The 20,010-nt window shown below is 44.8% G+C and overlaps 1 protein-coding gene across 3 annotated transcripts in view; it reads right to left on the bottom strand.

Annotated features, from left to right (window-relative positions):
- Rps6kc1 (ribosomal protein S6 kinase C1) overlaps positions 1-20,010 on the bottom strand; it is a 154,268-nt gene that overhangs the window by 111,100 nt on the left and 23,158 nt on the right. For all 3 annotated transcript variants that reach the window (XR_009383102.1, XM_059280093.1, XM_059280094.1), the window contains exons 4-5: positions 5,807-5,922; positions 1,881-1,974 (exon numbers count right to left, since the gene is read on the bottom strand). Coding sequence is in view for 2 of the 3 variants with exons in the window: in XM_059280093.1 (XP_059136076.1) it covers positions 1,881-1,974; positions 5,807-5,922 (210 nt within the window). In the remaining variant the exon portion in view is untranslated. The remainder of the gene's footprint in view (positions 1-1,880; positions 1,975-5,806; positions 5,923-20,010) is intronic.

Genomic DNA, 20,010 nt, shown 5'->3' with positions numbered 1-20,010 from the left:
AAAAAAAATCATTTCCAAAAACAACACTCCTCTGCTTCCCTCCTGGTCCACCACAAAGTACAGGTAGGCCTCCAAACCACTCCTACCCATGACAATGTCCATGTGAAATGGGCTCTGGGTAGCTTTCCCTCCTTACGTGGATCTCCACATGCAATAAAGAATCCCTGTGGATACCAAAGGCTACTCCCCATCACAGCCCCGGATTCTCAAATCAAAGCTAAAGTTAGAAAGAGAGGCAGGCACCCATCACCCCTGGAGTTGTCACCTCACTGGCGCTCCCCAGAACTCTTCCTCATTCTCCTGGTTTTGCTGGGCACCACAGCATCAGCACATACACAGGTGGAGACAGCTATTTCCTTCTCAGGAACAGGGACTCTAACGCAACAGACAGAGCAGGCTAGCCCAGAAAAGTCACCCCAGAAACCAGTTCTAAAGTGACAATCGCGGCAGCAGCCCCCCCCCCCCCAGCTGGGGCTGCAGATCCCCAAACCCATGCGAGAACCCTTGATTAAAACAGGCCCAGATAACAGTCATCCTCCTCAACAGCACGGCAGATCATAAAGCAAAACGACTCTCGGCATGTTTTTCTATGACTGCAGCAGAACGAGGCTGAAGTCCCAGATACTGAAAGTTCCATGGAGGCCCTGGGTGCACAGGCTGTGTGCACTGCAGAATACAGGTCTAAAGGAATGAGAGGTAAAGGAAAAGAGTAAAAGCTGAGCACATCTCTACTCAAGGAGGTTACACCAAAAGAAAGTGAAAGAGTGAGGGTACGTGAGTGTGTGAGTGTGTGTAAGTGTGTGTGCGCGTGTGTATGTGAGAGTGTGTCTACCTATTTGTATCTGTGTACGCACATGCGCCCACACAACAGACGGAAACTTGCTAGTTTTAGCAAACCAAGATGGGAACGTCCTAGAGCACGTCTAGGACAATGGGGCTGCAGATGTCTAAATCGGTGCACCCCCCCAAACTCAGTGCCAAGGAGACCCCAAGGTCGTCCCAGCAGGCTGTCAGGGGTTTTAGCCTCCTGTGTCAACTCTCTTGACAGACATCAAGGTGTATTATTTCATCTATGAATGACCTCTGACAAGCCAAACCTAGGCTAGCTCTGAAAAAATCTGATTGTTTTATTTATAAAAATCCATCCCATGTCCCAATCTCTCTTTTTTTAATATTCTATAACTTGCCCTAAAAGAACAGTAGTTAAGGCAGAGGCAGATGGATCTCTGTGAGTTCAAGGCCAGCCTGGTCTACAGAGCAAGTTCTAAGACAGCCAAGACTATACAGAGAAACTCTGTCTTGAAAAAAAAGAACAGTAGTTAGGAAATCCAAAAGCTGAAAGGCATATATTAAAATCTGCATGTAAGTTCAAGTACAGCTTAATAAAAACAAAGCAAGAGAATTAAAGTGGTTAAAAGTAAAGCGTTGCTTTGGTTGAGATTTGTGTAATTAGGAAACACATTAAACAACTGCCTTGGGAGTATTCTTTTCAGGTGACAGCTTCATTTAAAGTTGGCCTTGAAATGGGCTAAGAGTCAGGTATGGCTGGGTGGACACCATCACGAGCTCACACAGCAAGGCGCACTGTCTGTGTATGAAATGTCTTACTGAGGTCTGACGTCCTCATTATGTTCTCAAGCAAAGCTGCCGGGAACTACCTGGTGAATCATCACTTCATAGCAGCAAGGAAGAGCAAAGCTGCAGGTTAAATGTGAGGTATCACCACGCCAGCCCAGTGCTGATGTGCAGAGCCACAGGGCAGGGATGTCAGCTGAAGGAAGGCCCTCCCACCTCTGTAGACAGCTGTTGTTACAACGCAATGTGACTCACATCTTCTGCAATTGAAACCTTTGAAACACAGGAAAAACAAAGTGTCTTACCTTCTGCACCACACTCAGGAAAGGCGTCAGGCAGAGAATCTGGGTACGCCTCAGCAGGACCAATTAATGCAGAGCCGTCATTAATTATCCCACCCTGAAAAGGGCAGAGCAATCATGTCCCCTTGTCAGTAAGAGCACAAAAAGATCAGCAATAAACATATAAGCACTCACAAGGCTTGCAGTACCCACTTCGTAGACTTAACCCTTTACAGAACATCAAGAAAGTACATCTGCTGTGGCTCGATTATAAAGCTGTGCCACAGCCACGCTCCGTGGGTGAAACAGGGAATGCAAGGGGCACATGACTTCTAAAGGATCTCTCTGTAAACCTAAGCTGCTCTAAAGATAATCGGTTACTTTTTTTAATCCATAATTTTTAAATAATACTACCATGCTTAATGTAACTTTTTTTTAGACAGGGTCTCACTGTCTAGTCCTCACTAGCCTGAAACCCACTATGTAGACCAGGCTGCCTAGAACTCAGAGGCTTGCCTCTGCTTCTTGAATGCTGGAATCAAAGGTGTGTACCTCCAGACCCAGCTATAGTGTGAAAGCACACTGTTTAAAATCTGCCACAGAGTTTTTTAAAAATGCACCATTACAGAAAAAAAAAAAAAAAAAAACTGTCAGTATCCTTAGGGCCCGATCATTTAACTACTGGGGACTCACCAGAAAGCCATCAAATTTTATCAAATTACAAATGATATCATATCAACAGCACCTCAGGTGATCTGATAAGACATTAATATGAGAAAGCCACCTGTGCACACCATAAAGAAATAAAAAGTCATTTTTATTTTATTTTATGTGTAGATTTGTGTGCCTGAATGGATGTATGTGCACCACAGGTGTGCAGTGACTACAGAGCCAGAGGTGTAAGAGTCCCTGGAATTGGAGTTACAGGCAGTTGTGCACACCTAATGTGAGTGCTAAGAACTGGACCCGGTCCTCTGCAAGAACAGCAAGAGCTATAACTTCTGAGAACAGACATAATTAAAAAAAAAAATTTTTTTTTGAGCAAGGTATGGTGCTCATAGCTATAAACCTAGCACTTGAGAGGCTAAGGCATAAGGCAGGCGGACCACTGGGAATTATTGGGCTACACCGTGAAACCCTGTTTAAAAATTAACTAAACTTGGATCTCTATGTGATCACTACTTTAATGACGTATCTAAGCTTACAGATTCAGGCCTCAAGGCTATTGCCTCTTTGTCCCACTCAGATGGCAGTCACCAGAGTGGTACAGCGGGGACGCCATGACGGGACTTTATGGACCGAACATTCCAATCACAGACAAGCAGATGTCTAATCCCTAAGCAATTACGTCATTGAAATACTAACTCCTTTGTGCTTTAATATCCATCTTTCTGTCTTCTCTCAACAGTTTTTTGCACCAATACTACAATCAATATATCAAATGCCAAGAGAAACCCTCTCTCCTCTCCACCTGATAAGATTCACTGATGTGAACTCTTCATTAATGTCCATCTGACAAGGGAACAGGTGCTCCTCCAGCACATGTGGAGTGCTCTCTAGGACAGGCTAGGGGATAAGTCCATTTACAGGGATTAAAGTCGTAGACTATGTGTTCGGATCACAGGAAAAAAATCACTAGGTGGGCCTGCATCTGCACGCCTGTAAGCCGGCACCCAGGAGGCCCTTGAGGATCGAGATCCCTGAGCTTCAGAGTGAGACCCTGCCTCAGAACATGAGGATGAGGAGGAAGAGAGGAAGAGAGATAAGACAGAGACCCAGAACCAAGAGGACATAGATGACGACAAAGGCGAAGATGAGGGGGATGAAAACATTTAGAAATAGAAACAACAGAAGAAACTAGAAAATCAAGAAATCTTAGATGTCACCACAGTTCTAAACAGCCAATGAGTCAATGAGAAATTACAGATAAATCAGAAAACACACTAAACTGAATAAAAACGGAAATGAAATGTAAAAATATATGAAGAGGCTGAATGCTCAGGGGAAATGTTATTACTGTAAATGCCTGTATCAGACAAGAACAGCGTCAAATCAATACGTTTTCACAAAAGGAGGTAGAGAACAGGACAGGGAGGTGGCACCTGCCACTAAGTCTGACTCTGTCTGAAATGGACCCAAGATCAGTTTGACTTCTCTTAAACTGTCCAATCTTCACAAACCATCAATGTGCGCATCTCATTGCACGTCCAAAACAAAGTTGGCAGCAGCTACATCAGGAATCCCGCAACAAAGACAAAGAATGAGCAGGTACCTTGTCTCCGTTGTTTAAATCCCATCTAACTTCCATTAACACCCAGACCAGTCTCTGATCCTGTCTTTCACATCTCAATAGGGCGAAATCCTCCAGGACTCCACTCCCACAGAGAACAGGGAAGCATGAGAAGACTTAACTTCACTTGGCCTTTCTCCCTGAAGCCCTGCACTGGGTTTACATAAGCAGCAGATTCATGGCCTGAGCCTGGTGTCCAGAACAATGACAAAGGAAGCAAGAAGAGCATCAGGGACAACACTGTCACCATGGACCGACTACTCTAGGCTGTGATTCTGCAATGTCCTTCAAAAGATCACCCTTCTGCAGTCAACTAAGTAAGTTAAAAAAAATTCATCTTCGCCTAGATCCACTAGCATCAGGGAAATTCAATATCCTGGCACTCATGTGTCTTGGGGATCATATGTAGTGAGTAGCTGCTCCAGCTTTGTCCTGGAAGTACTACACCCATTGAGGCTTCCAGTAACTGTCACGCCTACGAGGTGGGGCCAAGACAGGAGCACTTAAGACCTGAGCTCTCTTGGTTCCTGGACCCTGGACGCTGGAGGTAGACCGAGCAGAGTTCTCCAGAGAACACCGCCGGACTGCACTACACCTTTCCCAGACCCTGTAACCTATCCCTTCACTTGTAAGTTACCCCACAAAATAAACCTCTCTTTTAACTACGCAGAGTGGCCTTAATATTTCAACCAGTATCATATATCCTAGAAACTGAAGTTATACAAATGTGTGTTTTCTGCCAGAGAAAGGAACCAACATGACACAGTCATTCAGCTCTTTCTAGAAAGCTAATTAAATGAAACGGGAAAGCAGGTTTAAGAACAGAGACACCCACCAACAACTGACAGTGACATTCAAAATAAGTGAGGAAATATTAACAATGACAACGCCTGTTTCCCCAGTGCCTGGGAAGCCAAGGCAGAAGGGTCCCAAGCTGAGGGCCTGCCTGGGTGACATCTGAGACCCTGTCTCAGATCTAAAACAAATGAAAAAGTCACAGCAAGAGTGCCACATTTCAAAAAACATGAACCACGTACAGTCAAAAACCTCAGAAATACAATTTGCACAGATCCACCTTTACAAAACTATGCAATGACCACTTCTGCTATATCCTTACACAAAGAAAGAGTATGGGCTCTGCTCAGAAAGGCTATCACTCAAGAACACCTCCTAAAGGAACTCCAAAAGTCCATGACATCTCTCTCACCTTCTCAATGTATTGTGACATCTCACCTTCTCAACGTATTCTGATACAACAGAGAATCAGTTACTCTCCCAAGCCCTGTGCACCAAAGCTTTAAAGTCTATGAATTGAGCCTGGGGGGTATTGGTACACACCTTTAATCCCAGCACTCAGGAGGCAGAAGCAGGAATGATCTCTATGAGTTCAAGGCCAGCCTGGTCTACAGAGTGAGTTCCAAGACAGCCAAGGCTACACAAGGAAACCCTGTCTCAAAAAACCAAAAATCTATGAATGGAAAACTTCCAATTTCTACACCACCATGAGCAGAAGCTCTGCCACAGACAACAGATGCCCAGCTGTAACTTCTACTTCCTAGTAAATCTCAAAACTCCAAAGTGATGGAGCTTTCCCCTGAATTTCTACATGCCACGGAAGAAAACATTTTACAGTACATACTTTCTCAGAAAGACCACGAACCTTGAAGAAGTCTTCCAGCTGCTTGCTGTTGTACAAGGCAGGAATGTTGGCAGAGAACTGCAGCAGATCTTCAGCACACTGGCGTCTCTCTTCAATAACGGTTTTGTCAAATCGCCCTAGAATTCAATGAGCATCAACACTTAGGGACAGAAGGACAGTTTGGCTTTGTGACAGTTTAGGCCCAGGGAGCAAAGCCACCACAGACCACGCTGCCCATCTGCAGTGCTTACCACGAAAACTTCAACGTCCTATCAAGGCCTTACAATGTTTTTGATGAAATGAAGCAGCACTGTCAACTGATAAATAGACTGTATCCAAACCCAGGTCCTGCCCATGTAAGAAACTCACTGTATAAGAAGATGGCAATTTGAAACTAAAGTTGAAAAGAGAATTTTAAAGAATTCAAATGGCTTCCTCTAGTAATTTAATACCGTAATTACTCATATAATTTTCCCTTTTCTACTCTTTTTTTTATTTACAAAGGAGGCTGAAGAGAGGGAATTATGAGAACATCTGTATCAGCAATGGGGTCAAAACCTCAGCTTGAAGCTGAAAGCTTTTCTGCTGACTTCTCTGCGTGCGGCTGGTGGCGGCCCGTGAAGGCACCAAGCACAGGCGTGCTCCACTCCACAAGGAGACAGCACAGTGGCTCGCACACCAGCTCTAATGATACTCTCAATGTGAGCACTCGTACGAGATTTTCCAGTGTGATAACGCTATGCAGCTTTCCCATCCAATCACCCGTTGACATGTCACATGCCTGCCCTGCATCACACTGGCTGCCTTGTAACGTTTTAAAAATACCAAATCAAAAGGGCAGTGTCCTCACAGCCTAAAAACATTCTAAGTGGTTTTGCAGAGCATTAACAGAATACTAAGACAAAAGGTGCTCCTAGGTACCAAGACACTGAAATCCCTGTGCTTGTGGTAAACTATCTAGGTAACTTTTAAAAGTTATAGGACTGGAGGGAGGAGATGGAGCTAGTCCTAGATTCAAATACAAGCTCCTGCACTCCCTGCTAGAAGGTGTCCCGTGAACAATGCGAGTCACAGACTGTTAAGTCTCCTGTGGCGACAACAACCCTGAACACTACACAGATCATCATGGTGTGTGAATCTTCACAAAGTTTCATAGTGACTAGCACACAAAGCATGCTAGCAAATCTGTGTGGGCTGTTGCTGATTTACAAAGACAGAAAAATCCTCTGTAAAAACTGTCTTATATTGTAAATTCTTACAGAAGACCTTAACAGTGTACATAGAAAGACAGACAGAAAAACAGACAGACCGAACCACAGCTCACAGACAAATTGTAGAGTCAGCAACGCTGGAGAACTCCACATGTTCTTTCGCTGCCCTCAAGAGCCCTGGCCCTGGTAAAAGCCAGTGGCAGCCAGATGCAGGGTTCCTACCATCTGGGATTCTGGTTTACTACAGAACAAGTCACCAGCCGCTATCCAAACAAAAATTTTTCTAGGCTCTGGCTGGCCTAGACCCCATTATATAGACCAGGCTGGCTTTGCACTAAAAAAAATCTCTGCCTGCTTCTGCCTCCAGAGTGCTGAGACTAAAGGGCACATATCCAGCCTCTCACTTTCTCCCTTACCAAAATGCCCCTGACTTCCCCTGACACATGCCAGCCAAGCTGCATCATCCTCTGTAGCCTGGACTTAGGTCTGACTATCATAAGGCACGCTGTTGCTTCCCCGGAATCCAACGGACAGCAGCTGCAAACACCCTCTCCCTGCTTCTCTCCGGGGTCCCTCCCTGCTAGCAGGAAACGGAGCTGTGGAAGGCAGAGGAGACAAAGCAGGGGCTGTAACTTCTGGGCACTGTGGCACTTCCATCCCAGGCTGCACCCAGACCTCCAAACATGCAAAAGAAACTGCCTTCTTCTATCTTACACGAAACTGTGCCACATGTAACCATACTGCAGATGACCAACAATGCTAAATCTGACTATCACTTCTTCTCAGTTCATATGCGACAAGTAAAACCAACTTTCCCGACGACGAGAACACTTCCCTATCCATCGTATCATCTGGAAATAAAATGTCCAACATCCCAATAAGTACAATAAACATATGAGTTGAAGTAATCTATAATGTATTCAATATCAAGAAAAATTCAGTAGTCAAACAGGTGAAATATCCATGGTTCCTTCTGGTGTGTAAGTAAGCATGAACCTGTACTTACAATTACAGCCCAAAGTATTTCTCTCTTTAAAGAATATTTAATTCGGACGAGAAAGGGCTGGGTAGGTAAAGCACCTGCCATGTGTCTTAGATCTCTATGGCTGTGATCAACACCACAGCCAAGTACTTGAGGAGGAAAGGGTTTATTTGGCTTACAATTCCACATCACAGCCCATCATCAAAAGAAGTCAAGGCAGGAACTCAAAGCAGGAACCTGGGGCAGGAGCTGATACAGGGACAATGGAGGATGCTTTCTGGCTTGTTCCTCTTATTTTGCTCAACCTGCTTTCTTATACAGCTCAGGGCCATCTGTCCAAGGGTAGCACCACCCTCCATGGGCTGGGCCCACCATAATCAACCACAGGCCAATCTGGTAGTAGCATTTTCTCAATTAAGGTTCCCTCTTCCTAAATGACTCTAACTTGTGCCCAGTTAACCAGAACACAATGCAAGTACGAGGACTTGGTTCTGATCCGAAGTGACCACACTGAAGCCAAGCACAGCAACATGAGCCTCAAACCCCACTCTGGGTAAGGACACAGGGCACCCTGGGTGCCTGTTAACCAGCCAGTCTAGAGGAATCAGCAAGTTCCAGGTTCACTGAGAGACCCTGTCTCAAAAAGTAAAGTGAAGCATGATTGAAAAAGACATCACACACGCACACACACACACACACGCACGCACGCACGCGCCCATGCAAGTTCATACACATACACAAACACAAAAACACGTACACATACAAAAATAGTTATTAATAGTGAATTAATATTACTGCAAGCATCTATGGTTTTAGAATAGAAGCATAAATAATGCTGGTTTTCTGTTTTAATCCACACAACCACTGCACATATCTTCAACTACATGAAGTACATGCTAAAAAGCCAATATAGGACTTACTTACTAATAAGTTAATGATGCCCTGCAAAGAACTCATCTCTATTTGAAACAAGTACATAGGGGGGTGGCACGGGGCACTAGAGAGATGGCTCAGTGGTTAAGCGCACCTCTTGTTCTTGCAGAGGACCCAGGTTTGATTCCCAACACATACATGGCGGCTTACAACCATTCACCACCGCCCATAACTACAATTCCCAGCCAGTGCAGTCCCCTCTTCTGCCCTCCATGGCACCAGACACACATGTGATGCACAGACTGACATGCAAGCAAAATATTCATACATATAAGATAAAAATTTTTAAAGACATGGAGGGGCCTCTAATGCTAATGACTCAGCTGATCCTCCCATCAAGCCAAATGAAACTGCTTAAACAACAGGATGTATCTATTCCAAGTTTGCCTCTGTTCTACTTCTATTGACCTGAATGCATTTCTAGTCCACTAAATCGGGATAAAAGGAAATAAAGTCAATGTTGTCAGAGTACCACAAAAAATAATGGCACATGTGATAAAAGATTTGATTACATTGAACCGTATCATCAGAGTACCACGAAAGAACATCCTCCCTTCTGTGTTTCTGAGATATCTTGGAATTTTTTTAATTGTACTGGGGGCTGGGGAGATTTCTCAGAGAACAGAGTGCTTGTTGCACAAACATGAAGACCTAAGTTCAAATCCCCAGCACCCACATAAAAAGTGAGGCATGACAGCGTCTCCTGGAGTCCCAGTGCTAGGGAGGCTCACTGGCCAGCCAGTCTAGCCAATCAGTGAGCTCCAGGAAAGTAAGAGCGGAAGGGAGAGAGAGAAGATATCTGATGTCCACCTCTGGCTCAACACACATGTTTGGGCACACAAATCTGTGCATACATGAAAACATCACACACATAACATATATATATATATATATATATATATATATATATATATGCAGAATAAACTCAAAGATACAGAAGAATATTATTACCATAACTACTGACCCTAGCAGAGATAGCAAAATGTCTCCCCTTTTTGAGATAGAGTCTCACTAAGCAGTCCTGGCTAGCCTGGAACTTGCTATGCAGCCCAGGCTGGCTTTGAACTCACAGAAATCCCCCTACCTTTGCCTCCCAAGTGCTGGGATTGCAAGTGTGTGCCACCACACCCAGCTTTTTAATAATTTTATGTAGCAACACTCAAGTGTGAGCTAGGAGCGGATACGGTTGCAACCCCTGCACACGGTTAGCCTCTGGGTACTCTAATTTCCCTAGACATGCAGAAGCATGAGGAAGCAGTGTAGGTGCCTCCTTCGCAGCTGCTTTGGGGTTCCACTCACAGTGCTGATGTTAGCATGCCCGTGAGCAGGACAGAAAGATTGCCAGCAAAGACAGAAAATACACTCAAGTTTTTCTTAGAAATGTTCATCACTTCACAATATTTCAAATCACATACACTTTGTACATTCAAAGCAAGTTACTCTCCCACCAAAAACTGCCCAATAATGCTTTCCTCACTAAGCACCACGCTGGGCAGAACTCACACTTTAACCAAGCTGGGTGGTCCCAGGAAAAGGAACCACTGTCTATCATTTACAAGTACTCTTTGGGATTTCATTTTTCCAAGTTTTTTTAAAACAGGATCTAGTTCTAGCCTAGGTCAGCCTAGAACTCATGGCAATCCTCCTGCCTCACCTCCTGAGATTAGAGATGTGTGCAAACGTACCCATCTTATTTTCTTTACTAGGACTTAGAACAACTCAAAGAGCCATTTGCAATTTTTTTGAATTTATTTATTTATTTATTTATTTGGTTTTTCGGGACAGGGTTTCTCTGTGTAGCTTTGCGCCTTTCCTGGAACTCACTCTGTAGCCAACTTTGGCCTCAAACTCACAGAGATCTGCCTGGCTCTGCCTCCCGAATGCTGGGATCAAAGGCGTGCGCCACCACCGCCCGGCCAGAATTTACTTATTTATTTTATGTGTATGCACACCAGAAGAGGGCATTGGATTTCATGGGGCATTACAGATGGTCGTAAGCTGCCACATAGGTGCTAGGAACTGAACTCAAGACCTCAGGAAGAACAGCCTTAACTCAGTTCTTAACTGCTGAGTCATCTCTCCAGACCCTACAATTTTTGAAAACACAATGTTGAACCAAGCACAGAAGCTCCTTACTTAGTGGAGTAAGCACTCAGGCTAGACAGGAGAATTGCCACAAGGGTGAAGCCAGTGTGGGCTACAAAGTGAGTTCTATGCTGGACTAAGCCAGAGAGAGAGAATGAGAATTAATTAATCACAAAATATAAAATGCCAATACCAGTGGTCCACACGAGTCCTACAACCTGAAACTGATGCTCACCCAGTATGAACCAGTATGAACCAGCAGAAGTTTGGTGCTAATGCCGTGATTCTTCCAGGTGGAAAACTCCATTCACAGGTCAGACAGAGAACAAGCATGGTGGGTTCACAGCTGGATCCCTGACGCCCAGCAGCTGGGCAGGGCAGGCGCACTGCACCGGGGACTGTGCCTACAGAGTCTGGGCCTCTGTCAAGAGCTCTGAGAAAAGCCCAAGAAAGGAAAGGTTGTCCAGAGTAGCATGCTGTGAGGAATGGGAGGAACTCGGATTCTCTGAGCCTGTTGTTCTTAATAAATCTTACTGTGAAGCAGGACGCATATGGCCAAGCTCAGGCTGTGACATGCAAGGAGGTGGTGGCACTCAGGGTCACCAGGGTCCTTTTTCCTTTTGTCCTTCGGTTTTGCAGTGCTGGAGTTGGAACCCAGGGCCTCCCACATACTCGGCAAGTGCTACCCTGAGCTACATACCAGCCCTAGGTTTGTCATTTTTGTGGCCTGAACAATGGCCATGTTTTAGGCTTTGTCCCAGCACTTAGGAGGCTGAGGCAGAGGAATGTGAGTTCAAGGCTAGCCTGGGCCACATAGTGAGCTCCAAGATAGCCTAGCCCACAGTGTAAGCTTTTGCCTTAAAAATAAATAAATGAATAAATTAAATAAATCCATTCTAAAATCATGTGACAGGAAAGGGGTGTAGCTCAGTAGCTTTAACTATGGGTCCAAAAGAACACATGAAGGACAGATGGGGAATTCTGCACAGGGGCCGCCCACTTCACAACACTGTACCAAAGACCCTTTTGTGGGTGTGGTATGGGACTGTGGCCATCAGGGAAATGCAGGAAGTTCCATTAAAATATGACAATATTGCAACTTATTCTGAAATAATGGTGCGGGGGAACCTGTGCTCAGAGAAAACACACAAGGGTTAAGAATAAGCAACCATGGAAAATGGTATCTGAGTGCCCACTGCCCCATCCTTTTATGTTCTCTTCTCTAAAGCTGAACATTTGTAAATTTTAAAAAATGGAAAAAAAGATAAAATGAGTGCTAACTGATATCACTGAATGTAGTATGCATTACAAATATTAATAAAGTATTTACAAAAACTCTAAATTAATTAGAAAGTGCTGTGTTGATAATCTGTAGAATCAGGAAAAGAGAGCAGCTCAGCCCACAGGAAACACAAACTGAAAGTCTAAAGGGCTAAACAGAGACTTGAGCAGCAGAGTGCAACGTCAGAGGAGACCCAGGGAGGGCGGGACAGTGAACTGAGCAACAGGTTAACTGTTGTGTGATATTTTGTTTGTGTTCTGAAAAATAAAGCTTGCCTAGAGACCAGAGGGCAGAGCTAGCCACTAGAGGCCGGCAGTGGTGGCATACACCTTTAATCCCAACTCTTGGGAGGAAGAAGCAGGAAGATCAGGAGTTCAAGGCCACCCTGGGCTATGTGAGATTGAACCAGTCTAAAATAGAAACAGAGCCCAGGGTGGAGATTCACACCTTTAATCCTAGTACTAGGGAGGTGGAGACAGGAATATAAATTGGATAGAGACAGAATCTGCCCCATTCAACCTGAGGATTCCTAGAGGCAGGATCTCGGCATTTGGTCTGAGATTTCATAGGGGTAAGTCTCTAGGTGGCTAGCTGCTCTGCTTCTCTGATCTTTCAGCTTTCACTCTGGATATCTGACTCTGGGTTTTTATTGAAAAAGACTAATTAGATTCTCGTTTCAGGTAACAGCTAATGTCAGGAGACAATGAACACCCTACAGATAAACAGTGAGAAGTTACAGTGGGTGTAGGGAAAAGGGGCTAGTAAAGAAATCCACCCTGACCCTGGAGCCCAGAATTAGGGAAGGATGGCTCAGATAAGGCCAGTGAGAGAAACACAGTTTAGCTCAGATCAGAGCCATCTCTGCCCCTGTCCAACCGACTTGTGAAACCAACCAATCATAGAGCAGGACAGCAGAATCCCGGCCCTAGGGCCCAGGACCAGGGAAGGAAACACAGCCTGTGTTTGGGACCTGAGCCAGAGAAATGAACCAAGGAAACATGACCTGACTCTGAAACCAGTACCAAAGAAACACACTTGGCCCCTAGAATCAGAGTCAGTGAATGAAATGTGCCCTGGCCTTAGAGGTAGTGTCAAAAAGCTAAGTAAGGCCAGTGAGAGAAACACAGTTTAGCTCAGATCAGCGCCATCACTTCCCCTGTCCAACTGAGTTGTGAAATCAACCAATCACAGAGCAGGACAGCAGAATCCTGGCCCTAGGGCCCAAGATCAGGGAAAGAAACACAGCCTATGTTTGGGACCTGAGCCAGAGAAGTGAACATTTTATCCTCAAACCCAGAACCAAGAAAATATGCCCTGACTCTGAAACTAGTACCAAAATAACACTCTTGGCCCCTAGAATCAGAGTCAGTGAAAGAAATGTGTCCTGGCCTTAGAAGTAGTGTCAAAAAGCCAAGAAAGGCCAGTGAAAGAAACACAGTTTGGCCCTGAAGTCAGGGCCATCTCTGCCCCTTGCCCACAAAACTGGCCAATCCCTGGGCAGAAAAAAACTAACCTATCACAGTTGACTCTGCCCCCTGGACATCCTATATAAACCACCCTGCCTGGTCAGTTGTGAGGTGCTCTCTCCACCCTGGTAGAGGCAGCTACTCTCCTGGACTCCTCCTTCCCTAATAAATCTCTTTCTCAAAAGAGTTTTGGGTGAAGACCTTCATTCACTGGCACACGGAAGAACCTTGCTGGGACATCCCATAGTGGATTGAGCAAGGGGGAGCTGAACAGAAGAACCTTGCTGGGACATCCCATAGTGGATTGAGCAAGGGGGAGCTGAACAGAAGAACCTTGCTGGGACATCCCATAGTGGATTGAGCAAGGGGGAGCTGAACAGAAGAACCTTGCTGGGATATCCCATAATGGATTGAGCAAGTGGGGAGCTCAAAAGAAGAACCTTACTAAGACATCCCATAGTGGATTCAGCAAGGGGGAGCTGAACAGAAGAACCTTGCTAAGACATCCCATAGTTGCCTGAGCAAGAGAGAGCTGATAACACTGAGCCAGAGACTGCAGCTCTCCGGGAGAGGAGCAGGATTGCTGTATCCCACAGGGAGACCATCCCTCATCACACCAGTTATAGCCTAACTTTCCCGAAGAGTCAGGATACCCTTCCCTGCTAAAGCAGTTCCAGACCTGACTCTCCTAAGAAGTCAGAAAAATTTCCCTTCCAGAGTTGGGCTGTTTCTTTGCAGTCCCAGCTGTCAGAGCTATGCTAAACAGCTCTAGGTGTCCAGGACACCTTCAGGGCAGAGCTATGGTTCTGAGCAGCTTGAGGTGTCAGGGATACCTCACTCTCCAGGGCTGAACTGTCTCCTTGCCATTTCAGCCATCAATTTACTAACAGTGGACAGTAACTCTCTAAGACCCACTGCAAAGCCAGATATGATTGCAAATGCCTACAACCCTAGCACTGGGGAGAAGGAGGCGGAAGATTAGGCATCCACGGGCATCCTCAGCTAAGCAGCAAATCCAAGACCATCCTGAACTGTATGGGATCCTAAGATTGCATGGGTATTAGATGCTGGGCAGCAGATCTGGCCTAAAGCTATCTGACCGCCAATGGAGTATTCTTTTCACTATGGCCCCAGCAGAGTAAATGCATGACTGACATTCTGCAGATTGTAGTAATACTCCTTACTGCGGAGGTTTACTTACTCAGTATGAGAGAAGCTTAAAAAATTGATGGCTAACCAACAATTCTCCCCACACAACCACAGCTGTGGCCTGCAGGGCTCACTAGAGGTATCAAGTGCTACAAATGAGCTGTACCTTTTACTAAAAGAGATAAATTACTCATTTATTAAAAGTGATGAGGAAATGTGGGGACAGATAAAGACAACCCATTAACAACAAGCACTAAGCTGAAAGCATCCATTTAGAAGCTACTCTCACACAGTGGCAACTGCATGACTTAAAAAGCCAAAACTGTGTCTTCAACATCAAAGTTAAAACTATAAGTTGTTAGATTATACAGTCTAGGAGGGTGGAGAGCTGGCCCAGTGGTTAAAAGCACATACTGCTCTCGCAGAGGACTGGAGTTCAATTTTCAACACCCACATTGGATGCCTCACAACTGCCTGTAACTTGAGCTCCAGGGGACCATGGGTACCACACTCACATGCACATACTATAACTTAAATGCTTTAAAAATTCACAGTATAGAAAGTACAAGGTGAGGATATAAACACCCCTAATAGCTCTCAGAAGGTATCAACATGAGCAGGCGATCTTCACATGGGGCAAGAGTGTTGCTCTCTACAGATGAGATCTCACTAAACACAATACTGTTCAACATTTGCTTAAACTAAAAAATGTAGCTCAGATAGACCATGGCGCCTCACACCTTTAATCCTAGCACTTATGAGGCAGAAGCAGAAAAATCTCTTGTCTGAGACCAGCCTGATCAACACAGCAAGTTCCAAGCCAGCAAGAGCCACAGAATGACATCTTGTCTCAAAATCAATTAATAACTTTAGATGACAGAAAACTAAATACATATTCATGTCTATGTATATGCATACACATACACACACACACACACACACACACACACACACACACACACACACACATCTCATGCACCCTTTTAATACCAGCACATTTCCAACAGCTTCAGACTGGGGTACATCCATGTCATGTGTGGTAGTTTTAATAAGAATGACCCCCATAGGCTCATAGATTTGAATGCTTGGTCACCAGGGAGTGGCATTATTTGAAAGGATTGGGAAGTGTGGCTTTGTTGGAGAAAATGTATCACTGGGAATGAGCTTTGAGGTTTCAAAAGCTCATGCCAAGCCCAGGGTCTCTCTCCTTCTGCTACCTGTGGATCCGGAGTACAACTCTCCACTACTTCTCCAGCACCATGTCTGTCTGTAATCTGCAATGCTTCCCACCAAGATGATATAATTACTAAATCTCAGAAACTGTAAGCAAGCCCAATTAAATGTTTGTTTTTTTTTTTAAACAAGAGTTGCTGTGGCCAATGGTGTCTCTTCACATCAGTAGAACACTAAGAAAATACACATGATACACTTCTCCAAGTGTGGTTCAAGGTGTCCTGAGAGTCAATCAACATTGCTGATCATTTTTGTGGCAATACCATGGCAGTCGCTGCATCTTTCTGTGTTGACACTTGCACTAATGGTCTATACACAATGGTAGAAAACTGTGGCCCTCTTAGCAGGATACCAGGGTAAAGCTCCAAACCCACTAATAGTTCTTCCACTACTTTTTGCCACTTACTCATATTTTTAAAAACTTTCATGGCAGTTTCACTGAGAAAATACCCTCAAGGAAACTAACAATTATTAAATTTATTAAATCCTGACCCTTGGAGAACAAACTGTGATTAGTTAGACTTGGACAGGAGACAGACATTTTCTCAAAAAAGAAAAGTGAGTCTAACACTTTCAGGAGGACTAACTGCTGCTGGTGAGAAAATTCTAGCCATGAGACAACTTGAGCTTGCCAGCTTCCTGGGACTTAAAATCTTTTTAGAGATCTCTGACCATATAAACATTTGCTGGCATCATCTAACCAAACCAGAAACCATCTGTAAGATCTGCAAAACATGGGCATCAAAATATTTATCTTTTCTTAAGATTCATTTTTACTTATGAGCGTTTGCCTGCATGTAAGTCTGTGCACCTCATGAGTGCCTGGTGACCTCAGAGGTCAGAAAAGGGTATCAGAACTGAACTATAGTTACAGATGGTAGTGAGCTGCCTTGTGGGGTGCTGGGAACCAAACCAGGATTCTATGAAAGAGAGAGCAGTCAGGATTCTTAACTGCTGAGCCATCTCTCCAGCCCTAACAGAGTACTTTTCAAATAAGCAAAGGAAAATGTTACAGTCAGACAGAGGTAACAGGTGCATTCACAAGACTGCCCAAGAACTGTAACTCAGCACTCCGAAAGATCATTCCTTCCTCCACAGAGCTTCAAAGTCTATGGTGCAGTTAATCTGCAAGAATGAATCACCGGTAAAGTTCTGGTCCACCAAAGACTGTTCTGTTAAACATCCCTCTTTCCATCAGCATCGTCTGAGATGGATTCCCACGGACTGTAAAGCACATCATAGAACTAAAATCTGGCTCAAATCCAGTGTCTTCTTTTCCCTTTTGTTCCCCTTTTCTTTCTTTCAATTGCTACTATGATAAATAGTTATAACTAGAATCCATATAAATAATGGTCATTTCTGGCCCTCAATCATCTTTAAGAAGATAAAGAGAATTTCTGGGACCTAATGCCTGTGTATCATTCATGTGTACTTCCTATGCAGACAGGAGAATGGGTTAATATGAAAATTCACTGAAAGATTGCTAGGAAAAGTATGCTTCAACTCCAACAAATACAGCAGCTTATCGACTATTTCCCTACACTAGGTAGACCCTGAACATACTCTCAGTGACATCATTAGTTATTAAGAAGCAAAGAAGGGTGCTCTTACTGTAGAATAAGTTCTTTGGGGTAATTTTAGAGATAACAGCTAAGGTTCCTCACACTGCTGACTTCACTTTCACTTTACTTTTTTTTTTCCTTGTTTTCGAGACAAGCCTTGTAGCTCTGGGTGGCTTTACACTCGTGATCTCCTGCCTCAGCATCCTGAGTGCTGGGATTATAGGTGTGCATCACTACATAGAGCCTAGAAGCTTCATAAAGTTATTTGCACATTCAGTTATACTCAGAAGTGGGCCAGTGGTGTATCAGTCTTGTGCTTCCCATGCAAGACAAAGCAATGTGACAGAGAGGCTGCCGCTCACTTCTTCCACAGCTGGACACTGAGTTTCTTCAAGGACAGAGCTTATTTGGGTCCTCATTCTCAATGTCTGCTTTTTTAAATGTTTCTTGAAGTAAGGGTGCCACACAATTTTCAAAGAAGTTAATGTTGGGCTGAAATTCATCCAAAAAGACACTGACTAACAGATCTGGGCATCTGCCCATGCTTGCTGGGCACAGTGGCAGCACAGGAGTGACCACCAAGGTCAGCAGCAAAGAGCAGCCCACACTGTAAACAGAGACAAGTGAAGACATAACTGAATGTTGGAGCTGGGACTCAAGGCTAGACGCAAACAACTGAAGGGAACAGCACACAGCAGGAAGTATAACCCGGTGCTCAGGAGAGGAAATGAACCAGTGGTTCTGATGCTACTGCCCTAAAGCCCAGGCCTCCAACTCTCAGTTGGCACAGGGGGTGCTTCTTCTCCAGGTATGGCCCTATATCTATTATTTTCCTCATTTGTCATAAAACACCTAAAGGAAACAGATCGTAATTTGAAGAGACACAGTCCATAATGACAGAGACGTGTGGTGGTAAAAGTTTACTCATCCAGGAAGGATCTGGAAGCAGAAAAAGGGCAGGAAGCAGGACAGGATTCTAAACCTCAAGGCCCGCCCTACAATAACACACTTCCTCCAGCCAGGCCCCACCTCCAAAGGTTCCACAGTACAGCATCACCAGTAGAGGAATAAGCCTTCAACACTTGAGCCCCTGGGACAGAGTTCACATTTAAACATCAACAGCACCCAAGACGCTTTATGACTTATTTCAGGATAATGCCCAAACTCTCAGACTACTAAGTATTTGTTAATTTGTTAATACTGGCAACAAGTTTTAGATGCCCACCTCACACTCAGGTGAATACCCCTGATGCTGCTAGACCATCCAGGGTTCCCTGCATCTGTCCCCCAATCTCCAGTTGTAAAACATGCAGAATGTCTTGAGGAAATAGTGTGAAGATGGTGAGTCTTACAGCAGCCTAAAGAAATCCCTACTCTGTGGAGATGCTGCACAGAGTAGGAGCCAATAAACACAGCCATTCAGAATTATCCCGAGGTCAGGAAGGGCATTGGAAAGGTTCAATCATGCCACTTCTATTGATCACCTACCTCTTCAGGGCAACTCCAAAACCAGGGTCACATGTGTGCCTTTGGTGGTAGCAACCCCACTTCCAGGCAACGAAATCCAAGAAGTAGCTATTACTACCTGACAAGCTGGTGTCAGACAGCCTCTGAGCGTCAGGACCTAAAGGCAGGTGCAGCTGGGTGGCTCTAGCGTGAGGTCCCCCCGTAAGCCAGGGCTGCAGTCACCGCAAGGCTAAGTTAGCACTGGAGAATCTGCTCCACGTTCACCCACAGACTGGGCACATTCCATACTTAGTGTCTGATGGCTGGAGGCCCCATTTCTCATCATGTGGGCCTCGTCACAGGTTTCCAGTATCTTATAAGAAAGCTGGTATCTCAGAGCAAGGGAAGGGACTGTGACAGGGATGAAGGGAGGAGAAAGAGGAGAGGGTTAGGAAAAGGAGGGAGCAGAAGGAACAGAAGAAGGAGGAAGAAAGAGGAAAGCAGGGAGAATTAGAGAGAGGTAAGAAGGGGAGAGGAAGGGAGAGAGGGAGGAAAGTGAAATAGCATCAAGGGAGAAGCCACAGACTTCTATTGCCAAATCTCAGAAACAAGGAACCGTCACCTTTGCTACAGATCCCAATGACCAACCCTGGTACAATACCAGACAGGGTGACATAAGCACACTGTGGATTTGGATCTAAAATGTCCCCATAGCTCATATATTTGAATACTGCTCTCCAGCTGGTAGTACTTTCATGAGTAGCTGTGGAACCTTTAAGAAGTAGGGCCTAGTGGGCAGACATGGGCCACTGGAGACAAGCCTTGAAGGTCTTGGCTGATGTTCCTTACAGTCCTCCCTCTATGCTTCCTCATCAG

The sequence above is a fragment of the Peromyscus eremicus genome, chromosome 15, assembly GCF_949786415.1.
Source record: "Peromyscus eremicus chromosome 15, PerEre_H2_v1, whole genome shotgun sequence".
Taxonomy (NCBI): domain Eukaryota; kingdom Metazoa; phylum Chordata; class Mammalia; order Rodentia; family Cricetidae; genus Peromyscus; species Peromyscus eremicus.
The sequence above is the reverse complement of the archived record's forward strand: the minus strand, read 5'-3'. Positions and strand labels throughout refer to the sequence as shown.